Source organism: Oncorhynchus kisutch, linkage group LG25 (genome assembly GCF_002021735.2).
Source record: "Oncorhynchus kisutch isolate 150728-3 linkage group LG25, Okis_V2, whole genome shotgun sequence".
NCBI classification, from domain to species: domain Eukaryota; kingdom Metazoa; phylum Chordata; class Actinopteri; order Salmoniformes; family Salmonidae; genus Oncorhynchus; species Oncorhynchus kisutch.
In genome coordinates, this window is record NC_034198.2 from 33,395,457 (window position 1) to 33,420,649 (window position 25,193).

The 25,193-nt window shown below is 41.7% G+C and overlaps 1 protein-coding gene across 1 annotated transcript in view; it reads right to left on the bottom strand.

Moving 5' to 3' along the window:
* Positions 1-23,861, bottom strand: part of lrrc1 (leucine rich repeat containing 1) — a 43,112-nt gene extending 19,251 nt beyond the window's left edge. The window contains exons 1-5 of the mRNA XM_020460766.2: positions 23,281-23,861; positions 10,379-10,496; positions 8,566-8,644; positions 7,045-7,134; positions 1,647-1,703 (exon numbers count right to left, since the gene is read on the bottom strand). Of these exons, the coding sequence (XP_020316355.1) occupies positions 1,647-1,703; positions 7,045-7,134; positions 8,566-8,644; positions 10,379-10,496; positions 23,281-23,439 (503 nt within the window). The 5' untranslated portion in view covers positions 23,440-23,861. The remainder of the gene's footprint in view (positions 1-1,646; positions 1,704-7,044; positions 7,135-8,565; positions 8,645-10,378; positions 10,497-23,280) is intronic.
* Positions 23,862-25,193: the final 1,332 nt, after the last annotated feature.

Consider the following 25,193-nt stretch of genomic DNA (forward strand, 5'->3'; position numbering starts at 1 on the left):
GATGTCTGGGGGGGTTGGGAGCAGGGCAAAATAAGAATTTCAGTCTCTGACGGACTAAAAAAAGTAGGCCTAGTCATCTTGTGCCTTCAATTAATATTTGCCCTGGAACAAAGTATTTCCAGTGCATTCTGAAAGTATTCAGACCCCTTCAATATTCCCACATTTTGTTACATTACAACCTTATTCTAAAATGGATTAAATGACTTTTCCCCCCCTCATTAATCTACACACAACACCCCATAATGACTACCCAATAATGACAAAGCGAAAACAGGTTTTTAGAATTTTTAGCAAATAAAAAACAAAAATAGAAATATCTCATTTACATAACTATTCAGACACCTTGCTATGAGACTCGAAAATGAGCTCAGGTACATCCTGTTTCCATTGATCATCCTTGAGGTGTTTCTACAACTTGATTGGAGTCCACTTGTGGTAAATTCAATTGATTGGACATGATTTGGAAAGGCACACACCTGTCTATATAAGGTCCCTGCAAAGGTCCTATAAGGTCAAAGCAAAAACCAAGCCATGAGGTCGAAATAACTGTCCGTAGAGCCCCGAGACACAATTATGTCGAGGCACAGATCTGGGGAAGGGTACCAAGAACATTCTGCAGCATTGAAGGTCCAAGAACACAGTGGCCTTCATCATTCTGAAAGCAAAGAAGTTTGGAACCACCAAGACTCTTCCTACAGCTGGCCGCCTGGCCAAACTGAGCAATCGGGGGAGAAGGGCCTTGGTCAGGGAGGTGACCAAGAGAGAACCTTCCAGAAGGTCAGCCATCTCTGCAGCCCTCCAACAATCAGGCCTTTATGGTTGTGGCCAAACAGAAGCCATTATACAGTAAAAGACACATGACAGCCCACTTGGAGTTTGCCAAAAAGCACCTAAATGACTCTGACCATGAGAAACAGCATTCTCTGGTCTGATAAAAGCATGATTAAACTCTTTGGCCTGAATGCCAAGCGTCACGTCTGGAGGAAACATGGCACCATCGCTATGGTGAATCATGGTGGTGGCAGCATCATGCTGTGGGGATGTTTTTTCAGCAGCAGGGACTGGGAGACTAGTCAGGATCGAGGGAAAGATGAACGGAGCAAAGTACAGAGAGATCCTTGATAAAGTCCTGAGCACTCTGGAGCAGGTTCTCAGACTGGGGCAAAGGTTCACCTTCTAACAGGACATCGACCCTAAGCACACAGCCAAGACAAATGCAGGAGTGGCTTCGGGATAAGTCTCTGAATGTCCTTGAGTGGCCCAGCCAGAGCCCGGACATGAACCCGATCAAACATCTCTGGAGAGACCTGAAAATAGCTGTGCAGCGATGCTCCCCATCCAACCTGACAGCACTTGAGAGGATCTACAGAGAAGAATGGGAGAAACTCTCCAAAAACAGGTGTGCTAGGCTTGTAGCATCATACTCAAGAAAACTCGAGGCTGTAATCGCTGCCTTTTTTTTTTTGCTAACATTTCTAAAAAGCTGTTTTTTGGATGTCATTATGGTGTCGTGTTGTAGATTGAGAGGGGGAAAAACGAACAATTTAAACCATTTTACAATAAGGCTGTAATGTAACAAAATGTTTTTTAAAAAGTGAAGGGGTCTGAATACTTTCTGAATGCACTGGGTCTAGGGAAGTACTTACTCTGGTAAATACGTTAGCAGGTTCTCTCTGAGTTCCAGTGACACCAAGTTGGAGAGGCTGTTGAGAGAGACAAAAGAGAAGTGGCTATTTGTTGTTCATGATAATCTGGGTACAATAACAAACAAATCATAGAGGGAAAAAAAGCACTTATATTTGTCCTTTTTATGAAGATTACTTGAAGCCATCTCCGACAGGCTATGAAATCCAAGAATTAAGTCTTTCAGGAGAACGAATACCAACTAAAATAATATCTTTGATCCCCAATGAAAGGGAACCATGGAGCGCAGGTAGAAAAATAATAATAAGTATGCACAATCTGTAACTAAATATTTCTTGCCATATTTGCTTCCATCTGATCGTGACCTATAAGAAAGGTATTCAAATAATTACAGCACTTTTGATTCCAGCTGACAGTAGGTGGTAAAGTGATGCGACTCACTCCTGCAGGTCTCTGGAGATATGGCTTGGACATCGTCAGTGGTGAACTACGGGCCTAATTGCATCAGTTAAATGAAGCACAGAGGAATCTCTAAATCTTGTGGACTGGAACATTAAAGCCAGAAATCAATCGTGGCTTATTGTGAATCAAATAGCACAAAAAGTAATCAATCTATATAAAGTGTGGTCTTAACTTGTGGACTTCAGGAAACAGCAGAGGGAACACCCCCCTATCCACATCGATGGAACAGTAGTGGAGAGAGTACTAAGTTTTAAGTTCCTCGGCGTACACATCACAGACAAACTGAATTGGTCCACCCACACATACAGCATCGTGAAGAAGGCGCAGCAGCACCTCTTCAACCTCAGGAGGCTGAAGAAATTCGGCTTGTCACCAAAAGCACTCACAAACTTCTACAGATGCACAATCGAGAGCATCCTGTCGGGCTGTATCACCGCCTGGTACGGCAACTGCTCCGCCCACAACCGTAAGGCTCTCCAGAGGGTAGTGAGGTCTGCACAACGCATCACCGGGAGCAAACTACCTGCCCTCCAGGACACCTACACCACCCGATGTTACAGGAAGGCCATAAAGATCATCAAGGACAACAACCACCCGAGCCACTGCCTGTTCACCCCGCTATCATCCAGAAGGCGAGTTCAGTACAGGTGCATCAAAGCTGGGACCGAGAGACTGAAAAACAGCTTCTATCTCAAGGCCATCAGACTGTTAAACAGCCACCACTAACATTGAGTGGCTGCTGCCAACACACTGACTCAACTCCAGCCACTTTAATAATGGGAATTGATGTAAAATTATGTAAAATATATCACTAGCCACTTTAAACAATGCTACCTAATATAATGTTTACATACCCTACATTATTCATCTCATATGTATATACTGTACTCTATATCATCTACTGCATCTTTATGTAATACATGTATCACTAGCCACTTTAACTATGCCACTTTGTTTACATACTCATCTCATATGTATATACTGCACTCAATATCATCTACTGTATCTTGCCTATGCCGCTCTGTACCATCACTCACTCATATCTTTATGTACATATCTTTATCCCCTTACACTTGTGTCTATAAGGTAGTAGTTTTGGAATTGTTAGCTAGATTACTTGTTGGTTATTACTGCATTGTCGGAACTAGAAGCACAAGCATTTCGCTACACTCGCATTAACATCTGCTAACCATGTGTATGTGACAAATAACATTTGATTTGATTTTGAACTTGATTGACACAACGCTATGATTGAAGTCTTAGCATTTGTTATGACTTCCGGACTAAAAAGTACAGCTAAAAAAATATATTAAAAAAAAAGTGTACTTTAAACCATGACACAGTAGGGCACTCTAAAAACATGCTTAATCTTTTTGATGTACACGCTCTACATAATGGTGAGTGTTTAGAGGTAATGTTCTCAGTGTTGGTTGTTATTACTTTCATTTGAAACGAGACAATTAAATTACCATTAGGTTATGATAAAGTCAGTGCTTCATTTGAGCTGGGTCCTGCCGGAACGCTCTAATAAAAGCACATTCTAATAAAAGTGATCAGAGTTCATTTCAAAGCGTAGATTTTCAGCACTTGCTTGATATTCTAAGAATTTATTCAGGTTGGGGCAGCCCAGCTTTATGGGTTGCGCAACATTGTAGCCTAGAGATCAACCCGTGGCTGTAGCTGCGGTGAGAGAGAATCATGCCTGTATCTCTCACAGAACTAGAATAAGAGTCACCTTCTATGATCTCTTCGCTCTGCTAGACATGATGAGCCTGCAACTCATCTCGCCAGCGTTGCACTTCATTTATATCCTCATAACCGCGGGAAGGGGGCTGCTGCAGCACCCCTGAACAATTTAAATACATTTGCGAAAGTTAGAATTACAGGTGTCTGTTCAGAAAGAAATGAACTAATTCAGAATACTACACCAGGAGCAGGCATATCCATTTTGCCACAGATGATCAATAGCTTTTTTATTTTTTATTATTAATTGCCTAGCTGTGGATTGTCTGTAGCCCAATCAAAAAGACATAGCCTACAGTCTGGAACACACAGTAAATCTGTCAGTGAACAGCATGCAGCCAAAACAGGCATTGCGCAATATTTCTACTACAATAGTGGAAAAACACAGGTTGGAAAGCAAATGGCTCCTGCTGAAAAGAGAAGACTAGTTCTGTCTGCTGTAGGCTACCAACATATTTGATTAACTTCCAAATAGGCCTATTAAGAGAACAGCATTGTTTTACAAAGTAAAACCAGACAAGATAGCCTAGGCGATGCGCTCAGGCCACAAGCCTATTGATGGATTCAAGATTAGGTCATTTTTATTGAGCTCATATTCTCAGTGTCAAAAGTGCCGGTCATTTCGGGTCATTTGTGCGTTATTTAAAAATATTATACTAAAGACTCCAGTCATGTAAAGTGACCTGGAACTGCATGAAATGAATTTATAAAAGGTCACATTCTCCTCTGGACCTTAGACTACAAAGATATTTCCCCATGTGTGCAACTAATGCAAGCGCTTCTACTGTACTGCTCTATTCCACTATGCAAATGTGATATGCATCCAATGCTTTATTCTAAATGGGATTTTCTTTTCATGCGTTCCAGTACCTCAGAGCCCCCCCAGGTCAACTCCCATCTCGCTCTTACTTTTCTCTCCCAGTGACAGTATAATGAAATAAAATCCTAAAGTAGTTTTTGGAGGGAGGGAGGGAGGGAGGCAGCAAATCCTTTAACAAGTAATACAATTTGAATGGTGTACTGGCTCGGGAGCTTTTAATCGAAACAGGACAGTTGACAGTCTGTTCTTTGGTCTCTGAATAACATTAATAATGGGAGTAAAGCAAATAAATGTGAGCCATGAAGTCTCAAACAACAGGATAAACAGAGTAGAATTCTTCTTCATCTATACGGAATCTCTCCTGAATGACAGGCTAACCCTCTGCGGTGACTAACCCGACTGGGTCTTTCTAGATTCCCCCGTCACAGCGTGAGGTTACTGGGCCAGATTAAAAGGACAGAGAGAAATCTCTTCTAGCTCTGATGCTTGCAGTTTTAGCCCTAGCATTTCAGATGACCCAGGAGAGCCAACCAAACCACTCACAACATGCTGCAACTTAACATTCACTAGGCTGTACATTAAGTTGCCACAGAGCCAGCCAGCTGACTAATACCATGTTGAGTTGATAAGGTGTCAGTGCCATTCACCCCTGTGACGGGGAGCTGCATGCGGTGTTGAGCCACACGAACTTGTTTTCAATCGTGTTCTTGTTCTCAGTCATTAACTCCCCTAGTTGTGAGGGCAGATCCTGACAGGCACTGACTCATTGAGTTATACAAGTCTGATAGATACAGGATCTTAATACGACCCCTACTGTCGCAGCAAAAATAATCCTGCAGCAACAGTTAAACGTTAATCAATAATGTTGCTTGATCAGTGGTTAGGCTATTATCTGGTCAAAATTAGACAACATGCGATGCAGGAAAATTCTCAGCAACAAAAGAGTGATCAAATTAAGATCTAACATCTGTATGGTACACATGCCTTTGGCGGAGGTAGAATCCTATGCCATCGGGAGGTAGACGAAATAGCTCTGAAAACTGATCTGTTATCCCTGAGTCCTCTAAACCACTCTGCATGAGAGTTGGATCCAGTGGAAAGCCAATAGAGAAATCTGTCAAATCTACTGGGAAAGTAAGAGCATAGATCAATGGCTCAAATGCAACACTGATATGGTATATCAATGCTGGATGATTTCCAGCGTGGGTTATCCAAAAGTAGCTACTCCAGTGGTGTGTCGGTGAGAGGTTAGCTGGCCACATTCATAATCGTAATTTTAGAAACATGGTACTAAAATCTTGTGTAATTGCATCAGATGCTCGATTAAGTTCTGGGGGCAGATGTGTTGAAAAGACGAGGAGAGGAAGCAGAGCGTCAGCTTCACCCCCCTCTCTCTGAAGTTAGTCAATGGGACAAATATCCCCTTGAGAAATTCAAAAGATGTGAAATTGTGATTTGTTTAAATGATCAGTGATGAAAAATCTGAACGGAGGTTCTCAGTTGTCACATCCTACAATCTGTTGACAGACAGTACGATACCATTCATGTTGCGTGAGCCTGTCCGAGAGATCAACAGCGGTGTAGAAAAGTGTTTTTTCTATAAATCCATAAAGCCTACACCTTTTGAGTACAACCTCATGTGGTGATATAATTTCAGTCCTCCACAGCTAGATGAGTGAGTGAATGGATGAACAATCAATATCTGGGCTAATGCGCTCCATTTATTCACGAGTAGGTCCGTCTTAACATTAACTGTCACGGAGCACTTACTAGGTCACCATGGTAATGCAGATGACAACAGATTTAATAGGACTTAATCGAGCTGAGCGCAATGAGTGTAACATTACTTAAAGTCTATAATCTAGACCTACTGATCACAGAGCCAGAAAACCAAGACTGAATCATTCTGCAAAATACCATCTGTGTATTAATCATGTAAGGCTATGCTACATACAGTAATCCCTAATTTACAGCAATATGTCAAATCAAAACAGAGCTTTGTTTAGTTTTACACTAGTTGCTCCATGCTATATTAAGCCTTTATCTGAAGGGAGAGAGGGCTGGCATTCGTCTGCAAGTGAAACATCAAGGAACATGGCACGCTGGAGAAAATTACACAGGAAATTAACAGGGCCGCTGGGGATAGAGAAGGACAGGAAAGAAGCAGAATCTGCTGATAAATTTACAGGGCGAGTTTTATCTGCCATAAATCCAATTACACCATTCTTGTCCCTTAGTGAAATAATACACTGAATCCTCATAAAAATGACCAAAAGATTATTTTAAATATTATTAATATAAAAAAGATGATTCTGTATGAAAAGAACTATGAATTAAATGTTGTTGTTTTAAGACTAAAAGGATGAGGTACTTACTTTCCAATGTTTTCAGGAAGAATCTGCAACGAAATGTCATTGATGGAAAGGCAAGTTAAATTCCGGAGCTCTGGAAAACTCTCAGGCAATCTGGAAAAACAAGAGGCATTCAAATATAAATCAGATCCTTGCGAGATGATAATAAATGGATGCAGATTCTTGAAAATCTATGGATCTGACTGTATTAATAGGCAATAAGGAAACATCCATAAAATATACTATAAAGCTGACATAGGCCAACTACTTTCCTCTCTGACAGGAAAGTGTCTGATCAACAGGAACTAACTTTTTCTTTCCATTTGATATATTATGGTTTTAAGCCTTCATGACCTGATTCACGCCCATTTGTCGCCCAGAGATATATATTTTCTACATTTTAGTCATTTATCCACAGTGACTTACAGGAGCAATTAGGGTTAAGTGCCTTGCTCAAAGGCACATTGACAGATGTTTCACTTAGTCGGCTCAGGGATTCAATGCAGCAACTTTTCAATTACTGGCCAAAAGCTCTTAACTATTAGGCTACCTGCCGCCCACTCATATTTACAATGGTGACCCAGAGACAATCTCCGACACACAATGCTACTGTCAGTGTGGGAGAGTGAAAGTTTTATTTGTGGGTTGTAATGCCTGGTCACATTTCATTCCAAATCACAACGCTTAAACATGTATCATCTGCAGGTCAGTCACAGAGTGCCAGCTATATATTCTCTTCCTCGGGAACTGAGTAAAGCTTTCTAACAAGAACATCTAGGCCCTTCAAACTCAACTCTGAACCTCGAAGCCAGTTCCACTGCATTTCCCCCCATTGTTATCCTCTGATCAGGGACTGATTTAAAACACCAGGTGGGTGCAATTCATTATCAGGTAGAACAGAAAACCAGCAGGCTCCGGATCTCGTAGGGTAATAGTTGAATACCCCTGATCTAGGCCATATGTACATTACCAATGTGTAGCTAATCTCACAGCCCAGTGCATGGCCAGTCCCAAACTGAACCATATGGCATTGTGGCTTTGCCTCCATTGGGGGTGCAAATTAAACAGACCTCACCATGAGACCAGAGGACGCTGGTGGGAGGTGCTATAGGGGGACTACAATAAGCCTGTCCTCCTATAGCTCTTCCCGCCAGCCTCCTCTGCATGAGACAGCTGAAAGAAACTGGGGGGGGGGGGGGGGGGGGGGGAATATATCCAATACAATTATATTCATTAACTTAAATGACTAGTTCATGCCAGTTGAACAATATTTTAGTTCAATGCCGTCAGATAGGCTAGTTAAGGCAACAAATAAATGCTGTCTGAAGACGTACCTACATAAAAAAAGTTTGTCAATTTTCCTTCCAGTATAGTTCTTATTTACAACGGTCTGCTAAGTGTTCAAACGATTCTTACTTTGTTGACGTTGTCATGCAGTTCCTACATACAGCCTACTATAGTGCTACTACACCGCTGTACCCGCCATCTTGTTATCCTTCCCATTCGCTAAACATTTATGGAGACATGAATTCAAAGTTCAGTTACCTTGTTAATGGGTTTCCACTAAAGTCTGCTACTTGGAGAGCTTTACAGTAAGAAATGGTCTCAGGAATTTCTATGATGTCTATGAGGGAGGAAAGAACTTCATGTTAGAAACATCTTGATCAACACCCTGTAAAAAAATATATATATTTTTCCTTTTTTTAACTAGGCAAGTTAGTTAAGAACAAATTCTTATTTTCAATGACGGCCTAGGAACAGTGGGTTAACTGCCTGTTCAGGGGCAGAACGACAGATTTGTACCTTGTCAGCTCAGGGATTTGAACTTGCAACCTTCTGTTTCCCAAATGGTATTGGGAAACAACACACTAAACACTGGCATAAAATGAAGACCGGTTGTGTTAGCCAGGCCTAAGATTTCTTGGCCAAACTATAACGTGCCTCAAGATTACAACATAGTTCAGAACGTCCATCCAACGAGGCATTCCACTTAAAGCTAGTGATCCAGAGTTTAGGCCTGTTTGGTGGGGCTGAAAATCCCACCAACCAAGTGTTTATAGTAGGGATGTAACAAGTGTAAAAAAAAAACATTTAACGTTTAAACTACCATTTATTGTTTAAACAATAGGAAAAACAAATCTTCAAATTACATGAATTCACAGTTCAGATATGGTCCTGCTTGTGACCGCCAGGTGGCAATGCAGTTCAATCAACCACAGACCTGGCTGGCTACCAGACGGTCGCCACTATTTCTTCAATTTCTCTTCTTAAAATGTGGTTTTAAACGTAACCTTAACCACACCGCTACCCTTTTGGTTCGTTGCAGCGATGTATGACAGCGTGTTCATAGACGTCCAACAATCTGTTCTGCCACGTATGGTGTTTAAGAGCTTTGTAGGGCTATTTGCAGAGCAATCATTGTATAATTTATCCATCTGGGCCGTCACGGTTTTTCAGCATTACATCTTGTAATCTGGTTCTAGACATGCCATTAGGGAAACATTGAAGCCGAAGTCCTCTACCATAGACAAATGGCTGCATATCAACTGCAATCAGCACTGCAATTCTGACTCTGTCCCTTATCCCACTGCTGCCAGCAACGGGTTGGGTTTCACGGTGCCTCCCATTCAGCATTGCACCTGTACTCCCACTGTAGCTCAATTCCACCTTACAAAGTTTGCATTTCACAACCTTCTCATTTAACTTCTCAAAGTATTGCCATACAGGACTTTGCTACTGTCGTTTTCCGGTCTCACTCGCTGCCATTTTTTCAACTGTTAACGAGGATGATGTGCGGAGCTCTTTATATTCATGGCAAATCATTTGAAAGATGCATATCTCCTCCTACTAACGTTACAGCATTGTTGCATTAGGTGTTTATTTAAAGGTGCAATAATGCAGAAATCGAGCAGCCATTTCCTGGTTGCTAAAATTCAAACAGTTCTCTAAATTTCAGTTTGTTACAAAACAATCAATGTACCATCTAAACCACTGAAATATTTTGAATACCCCAAAATATTGTATTTTCACCTCTTTGTATCTGGTGTACAAAACCGAAAGCAAAAGACAAAAACAAAACTTAAGACTGGAAGCATAGAAGTAGTGCACATAGAACATCTACTACTTCTACTCATATTTCTACGTGAATTTAGTTGGGTCGCCCAAAAAGATACATATTGCATTTTCAATTCTTTTTTAACCTGTTTGTTAGTGGTCATTTTGATAACTGCAACTGTGATTTTAACTTTGTAGAAAAAAAATGTAAAACACTTAATTTTTTAATATATTTTTTATGTTAACGATCCCAATTTAGTTTAAACGTCACACCCCTAGTTTAGAGCAGTGGTTCTCCTCTCACCATTACGAGAGACATCAAGTTCTACCAGCTGCATGAAGTTGGCTATCTCTGGAGGAAGCCTCTGGATCTCGTTGTCACTCAGGCCCAGCTTTCGTAGCTTTACCAGCTGAAAAAATGGCTGAAAAAGACAACACACATTAGATTAGCAGTAGGCCTACAGTTGACATGGACATAGGAAACATTCAGTGTGAACAAACACGATACAACATGGTGATCAATAGTTTGTCCCATCCTGAAAATGTGATGCAACAGTAGTACGTTGATAAAACAAAACATTTTCCAGATTGAACCGAATTAAAATGTTGAGTGAGTCTTAAAAACAGGTTGTAGGCTAACCATACATGTCTACAAATCAACTCAGTAAATAAGTTTAAAACCAGCAAAAAAGTAAAGCAATTAGGCCTAAGAGTGGTGGTCAGTGGCCTGGGAAATATTGTTCAGTCCCTACCCAGTTCTCTGATGTAATCATCCATTCTTCTGGATGATGACCTACTTGGATGGTGTCTTATCCTGACACTGCCAGGCACCCCAAGTCAACATGCAATTTAAACGTCTCCGTTTCATAGATATAAAAATTACACCCCTAAAAACAGACAATTTCAAGAACACTATGTAAGACGGTTGGAAACGCTTCTAATCAGAACAATGTCCTGCACAAGTCTCACTATAGGTCTCCACTAATAACTGAAAGCGAGATCACAATCTTCATTGTCTTTTCACAGAAGTCGTGAGGGAATTATATATATAGCCCTCCACTTTAATTGAATTATGAATAATAGGCTACTGGTATAAAAAAAAACTCAGATGAAGTAGGCCTATTTTAAGGACAAGTAGTCTACTTTGATTGCAAACCCAAGGCAATCAGTGATGACAGTGAACTGGACTCCAATTAGCATTTAAGAGCACACTCAATCTAGGCTTCCACCTTTGACATATTCTACCTGCAAATGTATCCTAGATCTTCTACTGGTAAGTAAACCTACAGAAAGGACAAAGACTTAGCCTAGCGTAAAGGCTATTTAGGATAAATAACCTAGTGTTTGAACGGTAGTAAAGTTGTGGGATAGGACTAACTTCAACCTACATGTATTGCCCTGACTAGGCCTACTCAGAATGAATCAGTTAGAGGTGACAATGACAAGCTAAAATGGAGACTAGAGCCAATTTACTAAACAAGCCAATACGCCTACATGCCTTTCGTATTGACTGCGCTTGTGCCGTTCCCTGATTTAAAAAAAGTTACATGAAATGCTGTGGTTGTGTTTGTCGGAAATGTACATTTTCCTGTTCACAATACCGCATTCTTCTATGTCCACAACAAACCTAGCCTAATCATAACTGGACTGAAAACAGGTATTCATGGGACGGAGACACAGACACACCCGGACAAGACAGCACTAGGATTAAACTAACACAGGTTTCATCTCATGTTTGTCATGACCTGAAACTCATGGTTTCAACAACCTTATGACCAGACAGAGAGAGGAGCATACAAGCCTCTATTCTGTTCATTATAAATATAGACTAGGCCTTGGTCTGTTCTAATGTCCCAACAACAAGTTGAATCAGCCGTTCCAGAGTACAATGTCAGAAACAGGAACGGCAGGTTAGGCTTTCGTGCTTTCGGCACGCCCCCAACTCATCCTATAGGCTAGAAGTACTGCTGTACACACCTTTTCTATTCATTTTATTGTCCATAAAAAACACAAACAATGAACAAAAATATTAAACGCAAGATGTAACAATTTCAAAGATTTTACTGAGTTACAGTTCATTTAAGGAAATCAGTCAATTTAAATAAATTCATAGGGCCAAATCTAAGAATTTCACATGACTGGGCAGGGGTGCAGCCGGGGGCAGGCATAGGCCCACCCACTGGGGAGCCAGGCACAGTCAACCAGAATGAGTTTTTCCCACGAAAGGACTTTATACTCTTCAACACTCATCCCCCCTCAGACGATCCCACAGGTGAAGAAACCGGATGCAGAGATCCATGGCTGGCGTGGTTACATGTGGTCTATGGTTGAGAGGCCAGTTGGACATCCCTCAAAACTAGAGACATGGCATTGTGTTGTGTGATAAAACTCCACATTTTAGAGTGGCTTTTTATTGTCCCCAGCACAAGATGCACCTGTGGAATGATCACGCTGTTCAATCTGCTTCCTGATATACCACACCTGTCAAGTGGATGGATTATTTTGGGCAAAAGAGAACTGCTCACGAACAGCTGAAAACACATTTGTGCATAAAATGAAAGAAATGAGCTTTTTGTGCATTTGTTTTATTTCAGCACATGAAACATGGGACCAACACATTATATGTTGAGTTTAGATTTCTGTTGTGTGTATATTTATATTTCAGATGGATATTGCTCATCCTGATATCTTTATTTTGGGGATTTGTGTATTGTTCGGTATTACTGCACTGTTGGGGTTAGGAACCAGCATTTCACTGCACCTCTGATAACATCTGCAAAATATATATGTACAAAACAAATCAAATTAGAATGATTTGATTGGCACCATGAAAACTGAAATAATAAACCGTTCCCCACTCAAGTCAATATTTGGGTTATCCTAAATTCAACTGAGGTGTATCCTAATGACTCCCACAAACTAAACTTTCAATTTGTCTCTATACCAGTGTCTTTACAAAAGGAAAGGCTCCTGTTTCAAAATAGATAAATATCAACAAATTAAAAATCTAGTAGACAACAGAGTTGAACTCCTCAGCTTGAACAGCATAGCAGGGTTAGAGTGATCTGTTAATTTGGTCTGTTTGAGATAGCCTATTTCATGATTTAAGCTGTTCTTTAGATTTAAGTTCAGTGTCCATCTTGTACCTTGCACAGGACATTACCCAAAGCCAAAGGTATTAGCTTGAAAACTGAAGAAAATCTAGCCTACAATTAGCCTAGTTTAACCTAGGCATATTCCCTGTGGCCTAGCTCAAAGGTTCTCTAAACTAAACTGAACAAGCCTGATTAAGACCATTCAATGTCATAGATGCTCAAGGACGACTTGTTCAAACAGATGCCAAAATTCATTAACTTAACCTAACAAACTACCGGTACCGACTCTGTCTAGCCTATATAAATGAGGGGCCCCAAGAGGTTAAACAAACCAGAATGCCATTTGACGTGGTTACTTTCTACAACATCTTTCATAGTTTTCAAGGGGAAATTATCACCTAGATCAGGGTTCCCAACTATCGGCACCCCAAGTTCTGAGCAACAAAAAAAAAATCTCACGTTTTTTGGGGGGTGGACATAAGACTAAAAACACCTGCAAATCAGCTCAGTGATTTTCCTTTTGGAAATCTGTTCCAACGTGTTCCCATGCATAAAAGAGATGTGTGATCTTATACAAACGTAAGCAAGGTTTGAAATTATTATGTTTAAGTCAAATATCTGTTTGGACTTCTTTTGGTCAATTTGCAGTCTACCATCCACTCCCAATTTTTTAAAATACAATTTAACAAATGTCCAGCGGCTAAATTGAGTTGATAATCCCTGCCCTAGATGAAGACATTACGGTGTGGTCTATGAGGACTAAAGGTGTCAGCATGTTCAAGTTTAGCTGGCGGCTAGCTGAAGTATAGCCGAAACAGAACGAGTGTCCTCGCATACTCTTAAAAGACCTTGTGCATTTTTTCTCGTTTTTCAAGCAAATAGTACCGTTTGAACTGTTTGAGACACCAAAGCCAGTATAAACTTCCTCAAAATAGTCAGAATTAATCTTAGATATCTGTCATTAATTAGGCTTTCTTGCGGTATCTCAAACAGTCCAAATTATGACGTTTGTGCAAAATTGTGTGACTAAGCTGTTTGGTGCAGTATTTCTCAAATGAAAAAATGTGCATGAAAACGACTCTTCTCTTGTTGAATGACAAAATACTTAATTGAAGAATCCCTACAGTTGACCAATCACGAACGAAGGGGCGTAGACGTCAGCTCCCAAACTTCGGCTGACCTCGAGAAAAACTAGCGTGCCTGAACAGCCGGGGAAAAAACCGTACCACCGTCCAAAACGGGGAGAAAAAAAACCGTCTCAAATTCTAGTCATAAGTGACCGACCGGCTCGATCTCATGTAGCAAAATTTGACATGGTGTATTTTACATTGAATAAAAGTAGACACAGAGCTATAAAATGACATATCATACACTACAGTTTAGGAACAATGGGAAAGTAATTCTGCTTTGAAAGTTGATATACTTGTAACCGCACTTGAGAAAATGGCCCTTGAATGTTTTGGTAAACCTACTGGCAAGCTCCGCTTTGTCTACACCCAGACAACATTGTTCACACCCTCTTAAGCCTTAGCCCTGCCTATCTATTTAAGGATTCACATGTGAGGCCATGTACTAAAACAACCAAAGATTTCAAGACTAAAGGCTGGTTTATACTACAGGTGTATTTGTAAATTCAATCTGGAGTGCCAGAGTGTGCCGTGGGCGTTCATAAACTCAGAGGGTTGTCAGTTTGTCCATTCGTAAATTCAGAGCATTTAGCTCTCAGAGCACACATTGGACGTTCTGGCTGAGAAGTAGGGTTGATCCAAGCATTCTGACCTAACAGCAGCAGTCAGGCTCCCAAGCTAACGTTGACTAGCTACTTCCAGACACATGAGAGAACAGCTCAGACCATTTTAAGACATAGCTAGCTAAATAATTAACCATAAACTCAATGTTCCTACCCTGCATGAATCTGCAGGTAGCTAACCAACCAGGTTCAATGTTAGGTAGCTAGCTAACATTAGACCCAGGGTTGACCAACCCCTTCCTGGAGAGCTAATGTCCTGGAGGTTCAGTCCAACCCTAAATTAGCATATCTGATTCAGCTAGTTAAGGCATTGTTGTGCAGCTAACTAGTAGAATCAGGTGTTTTAACTTCTTGGCGCACCCATCCCATTAGTGGGATCATTTGTCAACATCCGCTGAACTGCAGAGCGCCAAATTCAAATTAAATGACTTAAAATATTTAATTTTCATTCAAATCACAAGTGCAATATAGCAAAACACAGCTTAGCTTGTTAATCCACCTGGCGTGTCAGATTTCAAAAAAGCTTTACAGCAAAAGCTATCCAAGCATTTATGTTAGGACATCGCTCTCAGCAGACAAAACTTTACAAACAGCTAGCAGCCAAGTAGATTGGTTGCGAAAGTCAGAAAAGCTTACCTTTGATCTTCTGATGTTTGCACTCATGAGACTCCCAGTTACATAATAAATGTTCCTTTTGTTCAATAAAGATTATTTTATATCGAAAATACCTCCATTTGGTTGGCGCGTTTTGTTCAGAAATCCACAGGCCCGAGCAGTCACGACGGGGCAGACGAAAATTCCAAATAGTATCCGTAAAGTTCGTAGAAACATGTCAAACATTTTTTATAATCAATCCTCAGGTTCTTTTTACAATAAATAATTGATAATATTTCAACCGGACCGTAGCTTTTTCAATAGGGGAGAGAGAAAATGTCTGCTCCAAGCTGTTGCGCATGTAAAACTCTGCTGGCACCCAGCCATCCACTGATGCGATGTGATCGTTCTCGCCCACTGCAGGAGAGCCATTAGATTTTTTTTTTTTAAGTAGACACATTGTGCCGTCTGGTTTGCTTAATAAAACGAATACTTAAGTACATTTTAGCAATTTTATGTACTTTGGATATTTAACTAAATTAAACCAAATACTTTTAGAGACTTTCCGCAACATCCGCACTGAGCTAAAGGGTAAAGCTGCCGCTTTCAAGGAGCGGGACTAACCCGGAAGTTTATAAGAAATCTCGCTTGGCTCTCCGACGAACCATCAAAACAGGCAAAGCGTCAATACAGGAATAAGATTGAATCGTACTGCTCCAACGCTCGTCGGATGTGGCAAGGCTTGCAAACTATTAGACTGCAAAGGGAAGCACAGCTGCGAGCTGCCCAGTGACACGAGCCTTACAGACGAGCAAAAATAATTATACGCTCGCTTCAAGGCAAGCAACACTGAAGCATGCATGAGAGCATCAGCTGTTATGGACGACTGTGTGATCACGCTCTCCGTAGCCGATGTGAGTAAGACCTTTAAAACAGGTCAACATTCACAAGGCCGCAGTGCCAGATGGATTACCAGGACGTGTACTCTGAGCATGTGCTGACCAACTGGCAAATGTCTTCACTGACATTTTCAACCTGTCCCTTACTGTCTAATATCAACATGTTTCAAGCAGACCACCATAGTCCCTGTGCCCAAGACAAATAAGGTCACCTACCTAAATGACTACCAACCCGTAGCACTCACATCTGTAGCCATGAAGTGCTTTGAAAGGCTGGTCATGGCTCACATCAACGCCATTATCCCAGAAACCCTAGAACCACTCCAATTTGCATACCACCCCTACATATCCACAGATGATGCAATCTCTATTGCGATCCATACTGCCATTTCCCATCTGGACAAAAGGAACACTTATGTGAGAATGCTTATCATTGACTACAGCTCAGTGTTCAACACCACAGTGCCCTCAAAGCTCATCACTAAGCTAAGGACCCTGGGACTAAACACCTCCCTCTGCACCTGGATCCTGGACTTCCTGTCAGGCCGCCTCCAGGTGGTAAGGGTAGGTAACAACATCCGCCACGCTGATCCTCAACACTGGGACTTCACAGGGGTACGTGGTCAGTCCCCTCCTGTACTCCCTGTTCACTCATTACTGCATGGCCAGACACAACTCCAATACCATCATTAAGTTTGCTGACGACACCAGTGGTAGGCTTGATCACCGACATTCATGAGACAGCCTATAGGGAGGAGGTCAGACCTGACCGTGTGGTACCAGGATATCAACCTCTCCCTCAATGTGATCAAGACAAAGGAGATGATTGTGGACTAGGGGAAAAGGAGGACCGAGCACACCCCCATTCTCATCGATGGGGCTGGGTGTCCACATCACCAACAATCTATCATGGTCCAAACACACCAAGACAGTATTGAGGAAGGTACGCCAAAGCCTATTCCCCCTCAAGAAACTGAAAAGATTTGGCATGGGTCCTCAGATCCTCAAAAAGTTCTACAGCTGCACCATCGAGAGCATCTGGTTGCATCAGTGCCTGGTATGGCAACTGCTCGGCCTCCGATCGCAAAGCACTAAAGTAGGTAGTGCGTACGGCCCAGTACATCACTGGGGCCAAGTGTCTTGCCATCCAGGACCTCTATACCAGGCGGTGTCAGAGGAAGGCCCTAAAAATGGTCAAAGACTACAGCCACACTAGTCATAGACTGTTCTTTCTGCTACCGCACGGCAAGCGGTACCGGAGTCTAGGTCCAAAACGCTTCTAAACAGCTTCTACCCCCAAGCCATAAGACTTCTGAACATCTAATCAAATGGCTACCCAGACTATTTGTATTGTCCGCCCCTCCCCTTTTACACTTCTGCTACTTTGTTTATCATCTATCCATAGTCACTTTAACTTCACCTACTTGTACATATTACCTCAATTATCTAGACTAACCTGTGCCCCAGCACATTGACTCAGTACCCTTGTACATATTACCTCAATTATCTAGACTAACCTGTGCCCCCGCACATTGACTCAGTACCCTTGTGTATATATAGCCTCAATTATCTAGACTAACCTGTGCCCCCGCACATTGACTCAGTACCCTTGTACATATTACCTCAATTATCTAGACTAACCTGTGCCCCCGCACATTGACTCAGTCCCCTTGTATATATTACCTCAATTATCTAGACTAACCTGTGCCCCCGCACATTGACTCAGTACCCTTGTATATATTACCTCAATTATCTAGACTAACCTGTGCCCCTGCACATTGACTCAGTACCCTTGTATATATAGCCTCAATTATCCAGACTAACCTGTGCCCCGCACATTGACTCAGTACCCTTGTATATATTACCTCAATTATCTAGACTAACCTGTGCCCCCGCACATTGACTCAGTACCCTTGTATATATAGCCTCAATTATCCAGACTAACCTGTGCCCCCGCACATTGACTCAGTACCCTTGTATATATATTACCTCAATTATCCAGACTAACCTGTGCCCCCGCACATTGACTCAGTACCCTTGTATATATTACCTCAATTATCCAGACTAACCTGTGCCCCCGCACATTGACTCAGTACCCTTGTATATATAGCCTCAATTATCTAGACTAACCTGTGCCCCCGCACATTGACTCAGTACCCTTGTATATATAGCCTCAATTATCCAGACTAACCTGTGCCCCCGCACATTGACTCAGTACCCTTGTATATATAGCCTCAATTATCTAGACTAACCTGTGCCCCCGCACATTGACTCAGTACCCTTGTATATATTACCTCAATTATCTAGACTAACCTGTGCCCCCGCACATTGACTCAGTACCCTTGTATATATAGCCTCAATTATCTAGACTAACCTGTGCCCCCGCACATTGACTCAGTACCCTTGTATATATAGCCTCAATTATCTAGACTAACCTGTGCCCCCGCACATTGACTCAGTACCCTTGTATATATAGCCTCAATTATCCAGACTAACCTGTGCCCCCGCACATTGACTCAGTACCCTTGTATATATAGCCTCAATTATCTAGACTAACCTGTGCCCCCGCACATTGACTCAGTACCCTTGTATATATAGCCTCAATTATCTAGACTAACCTGTGCCCCCGCACATTGACTCAGTACCCTTGTATATATTACCTCAATTATCTAGACTAACCTGTGCCCCCGCACATTGACTCAGTACCCTTGTATATATAGCCTCAATTATCCAGACTAACCTGTGCCCCCGCACATTGACTCAGTACCCTTGTATATATAGCCTCAATTATCTAGACTAACCTGTGCCCCCGCACATTGACTCAGTACCCTTGTATATATTACCTCAATTATCCAGACTAACCTGTGCCCCCGCACATTGACTCAGTACCCTTGTATATATTACCTCAATTATCTAGACTAACCTGTGCCCCCGCACATTGACTCAGTACCCTTGTATATATAGCCTCAATTATCCAGACTAACCTGTGCCCCCGCACATTGACTCAGTACCCTTGTATATATAGCCTCAATTATCCAGACTAACCTGTGCCCCCGCACATTGACTCAGTACCCTTGTATATATAGCCTCAATTATCCAGACTAACCTGTGCCCCCGCACATTGACTCAGTACCCTTGTATATATAGCCTCAATTATCCAGACTAACCTGTGCCCCCGCACATTGACTCAGTACCCTTGTATATATAGCCTCAATTATCCAGACTAACCTGTGCCCCCGCACATTGACTCAGTACCCTTGTATATATAGCCTCAATTATCCAGACTAACCTGTGCCCCCGCACATTGACTCAGTACCCTTGTATATATAGCCTCAATTATCCAGACTAACCTGTGCCCCCGCACATTGACTCAGTACCCTTGTATATATAGCCTCAATTATCCAGACTAACCTGTGCCCCCGCACATTGACTCAGTACCCTTGTATTTATAGCCTCGCCACTTATTTTACTGCTGCGCTTTAATTATTTTTTACTGAAAACTTATATTTCTGAAAAAAGGCATTGTTGGTTAAGGGCTTGTAAGTAAGTCTACCTGCTGTATTCAGCGCATGTAACAAATAAAAATCATTTTGAAGTAATATTTTACTGGGTGACTTTCACTTGAGTCATTTTCTATTAAGGTATCTTTAGTTTTACTCAAGTGTGACAATTGAGTACTTTTCCCACCACTGCTCTCCTGTAAAGTAGTGATGTGCAACATACACCAAGTTTCCTGAAACAAGTCACATTTGAATTAACTCTTTTGAACCGTTTCAGCTGGGAAGCATGCGGATGCCTTAAGACTACTAATTTTATGCCTGTTTTGCTAAATTGACAACACCTAGGCTAGCCTACATCGTAAACGCTAAAAATTGGACGAGAAGAACAGTTTTGATTAGGACTGGCTTTGGTATATTAAGCGAAGTTAGCACATCTGTAAATACTTAACAAAGACAATGGCAAACTTCAAAGGTGATGCTAGGCCTAGAGCTTGACAGAACAAAGGAGGACTCATGTTGCGCCATAACACCCTGATACTGACTGCACCTTTGTTAACAACTTCCTTGTTTTCATGGCTCAATGTGAGGAAGAGCAGACCTGCTGGCTGTCAGACATGACTAACCTAGCACAGAAGGCGGCATCTTATCGCTCAAACTAGATGGCTTCTTATACTAGGCTCCTATACCATTTAGTCTACTGAGGTTAGACTAAATTCCACATTAGTGATTGGGACTTTTGAATAGCCTAGGCCACCCTATGCCAAATGTGTGGAAATAAATGTAGAGGGGGTGGGGAAATAAAGCTATAACCTATTAATTTATACGAATTTGCAAATTTTCACCTCTTCAAATAAGCATTTCTGAAAATGTAATGTGGCATCTCATTATAATCAAAATCCCAAACTATCAATTTCTACTGATATATCTAGACCAGCCTAATGCAGAATGATCAACATCTCAAAAATTAGATGTGGTAGGCTTGTGCTGGGGTTAGGTGAACAGCTCCCTTTTTCCTGTAGTTCCTACTATTTAGGCTAAGTGAAGTTGTAAAAGTAAAATAGCCTAGGACAGGGCCGAGTTTGGGAAATGATGGCCTAGGCTATAGGCAACAGATATACTCACAGGACTTGGAGAGATCACTCTCTCTATTGACAATGGCACAGCTAGTTCTACAAGTTAGGCTAGCCTGCAAGTATATGCAGTTAGACATCCCTTGATTGATTCCTCAAAAGGAACACCTGATAAGTATCCTCAAAATCTAGGCTACTTTTTGTCCAATAATTCACTACCTGACCATTTGCTATCCCCCCCAAAAATCTGAGATTTATTTAACCACTAATAAACTAACACAAATCTTCTGGCAATTGTAGTGCACCAAACGGTGAATTTCTCTGTAGACGAGTTCCTCGCCAACACTCATGAGAAAGTGATAGAAAAGAGGAAAAAAACAGGAACGTGGCCAACTCACTCCCGTTTCATGTTTCCACAAGTTGATAAAAAGCCCAGTCTGCATTTTCTCTGCAATGACTCCTTTTCAAGAAGAAAAATGTATCACGCTATTTTGTAGACTATATAGAAAGCTATATGATACGTTAAATCAGAATTTTATTTAATTAACTAGGCAAGTCAGTTAAGAACAAATTCTTATTTATAATGACAGCCTTCCCCGCACAAACCCGGACGATGCTTGACCAATTGTACGCCGATCTATGGGACTCCCGATCACGGCCGGACGTGATACAGCCTGGATGATCCCAATTTATCCAATCGAGAACTTCTCAAGATACAGATGAAGAAATCAAAGAGCCTATGCCAGCCTTTTCCGCAACTCATTAACTTGAAACAGACAGGCTAAAGTCTTCATGCTGTACCATTGTCACGACAACCCAATGGTGAACACACTCATAATATTAGGCCTGTCTAGTGTTAAGGCAAGTGTTACATTACCTTGGTAGCAAATCTGATGAGACCACACAATACACACAGTACAACAGTTACCTGGATAATCTATTCTGTTGGACTCATCTTGAGTTCATTTAGCTAGCCTAGATGGTATTAGTTGCATGTGAAGGAACACCAACAATGGTTGTGGTCCATCTTACTGCATGGAATGCAATGTAAGGGCGTAACCCTCTTCCCCACCAACACTCGCACAAAGAAATGACATGCAAACTTAGAGAATGATGACTGGGATGAAAATGCATGTTTGCTGAATACATTGCTTTCAAGAAACTATTAAAGTTTGACAATCCTGTTTGTCTGCTAAAATGGGTCAACTTTGAGCACCTCTATTTCCTGAATGTTCTGGCACTGTGACCTGAATTTCAGGTCCAAAGTCACTGTCTGACCACTTTTACGATGGGCAAATATGTTATGGGAGGTTTCGATCAAATCAAAAGGGGTGCGGCCAAAAAGGTTTGGATTTTTTTTAAATGGAACGAGCCCTTTATCTTTCAAATACCAGTACCATCGTCTCTACACAGCCAGACAAGTGTGAATCATGCTGATCGATTTTTTTTGTTTGTTATGTAGCTAGGCTATTCAATAAAGACGTTCGTAGCCAACTAGTCTTCCCCACAATAAAGATTAAATTGGCAGTAGAAATTGTAACTTGTTGGAGCAGCAGAAGTGTTGCAGTTTGCCAAATAATAGGGAGCGCATCATTTCAAAACAGTCCCAAACATGGGAAATTAATACGACATGCGGGTGTCCTCTGTCCAGGGTCTTGGGATCCGAGAAGGGATCCAGCTTGCCATTTTAACGTCAGATTTGACTTTTCGTAGCAGGTTGGGATGTCACCCAGTAGGTTAGAATAATTAGGTTATGGTTAGCTCAACCGTAACCCAAAAAATATATACTTCTGATGTTCATTTGAAAAAAATCATCCCTTCTTGCCGCTCAGGGATCCCGAACGGCGCAGCGGAATAAGGTACTGCATCTCAGAGGCGTCATTACAGACCCGGGTTCGATTCCAGGCTGTATCACAACCTGCCGTGATAGAGTCCCATGGGGCGTCGCAGAGTCGTCCGGGTTTGGCCGTAATTGTAAATAAGAATTTGTTCTTAACTGACTTGCCGAATTAAATAAAGGTTCAATTATTTTTTTTTTTAATGTAATGATCTCTGCCTGGTCCAGACGAATAGCAATATTGTATAATGATTATGTCCCCGTGAAATGAAATCATGTACACACGTCACCTGTTCAAACTGTAGGTTGTTATTTTCCATGGCTTAAACAACTCGTCATTGATTACATTTAATGTACAACAATTTTTTCCCTGACATGACCCCACGTAACATTACATCTCATCAGTGAACTATGCATAATACAGTTTTAGTTAAGCCAGCTAGCAAACACATTCTGCTTACCTTGGGCAGGTCGCGGAGTTGGTTAGCGTCCAGCAAAAGTTCCTCCAAACTCCTACTGTAGCGGTAGATCTCATCCGGGACGTACAACAGAGAGCAGTGCCGCTTATCGATCACTTCAACATGACGGTTGCACCGCCACAGAGGTATACAGTGAAACATCACCGGGTGATGGCAAAATCCGTCCTTAACAAATATCCCGAATAGACGTCCAATTAAAGAAACGGAAGGCGCAACTGAATACAGCCACCTAGCTACTAGATTGCTTGCCAAACACTTTCTTGCAGTTGGTCGAACGAATTTCCAAAGCAAACATCTTAACCACCTCCCCCAGGCGTAAATAAATACCAATGGGCACCATGGAATAAAAACGGTGTCTAGCGCTCTCACATTCAATACTTTTGTAGGCTTGTTTTTTTTTATTCTTTACTCACGTCGCCTCTGGAATGTTAGTTTTTCTAATTGGCTCCCGAAAACGAACACATCTCTGTTTAAGTCTTATTTCGTGTAGCCTACTGATTTCGTTGTCCCAGAGTTCTTTTCCCCTCAGACCAGTGGTGTACTCATTCGGCAGATTCTGTTGCCAAATGTTTCTTAAACGGAAGCAAACGAAACGACATGGGCGGGACTTACCTGAATTAGTCCAATAGAAACTCTTGTTTTAGTTGCAAAACGTTTCTACAACTGTTTGGACTAATGATTACACCCCTGTTTCTGACCCGGAACATTCACTCCCTCGTTTCAATCTGACGTCACCATTCCTAACTGCTCCTCCCTTTGTATTTCACTCACACCCTCTGGAAAAGTAGAAGCAAGAGAGAGGATCGCGATTGAATCAGTAGCCTTTCTTCAGTTGGCCTACTGTACCTCAGCTCAGTGTTATTTTAGCCTGAAATATCCTCGTTTTGTCTTTAGTACTCTGTTCTTAATACAGTTTATTCTGGGAGTTATGCTCCCGAGTGGTGTAGTGGTCAAAGGCACTGGATCTCAGTGCAAGAGGCGTCACTACAGTCCCTGGTTTGAATCCAGGCTGTTTTTGGGAGTCCCATAGGGCAGCGCACAATTGGCCCAGCATCGTCCGGGTTTGGTAGTCATTGTAAATAAGAATTTGTTCTTAACTGACTTGCCTAGTTGTTGGTTCAATTTAAAAACATATACACACACACTTGAGTAGGTAACATACAAACAAGATTGACACCCGGCTTAGTTTTTTTTGTAAGTCAAATATGAATCTGTCTTTATGGGGCAACTGTCAGAAATGTACATGTAAACCTGGGGTGCGTTCAGTTTGGTTCAACATTTTCTACGTTGCATTAGTTTGTAGCCTACTGAACACTTTCCAAGAACAGTGCACACAGTTCAACAGCCTTTGAGGTAGGCCTGTTTTCTCCCGTTTGGCTATATCAATATGGGTGTGACCATTAGATATCGTAAAACTCATACACAATCGCCCTCTGGTCCACCATAACCACAGTTCTTTATGACCAGTAAAGATCAGTACAGTACCGGTGCCGTTGAATTAAACCGTTGAACACAGTTGTCATACTGAATGCACCATTGATGTAGGTCCATCCACCAAAAAGCAATGAATACTAATATATAACCCATTTTCTAAATAGTGAGGGCGTACCGTCTGAACTCGTCATCGATTGCCTTTCAGGATTAATCAGTCTTCACTTGATGAACATCTAGGTCAGCGGGTCTCAACCCTGGGGTAACTCTACTAGTACCTGGCATACCCACAGATGGTACTTGGGAAGACTCATAAGAACATGGGCATTGGGATCAGTTGATGGGATATTTTGGGTAGAGCCAAATGTGTTGAGTGTACAGCACGTCAAACGCATTCCACAGAGGGCCGATTGTCTGCAGGTACATTCTTCCCTTGTACTTGATGAATAAAAGGTCACTAATTA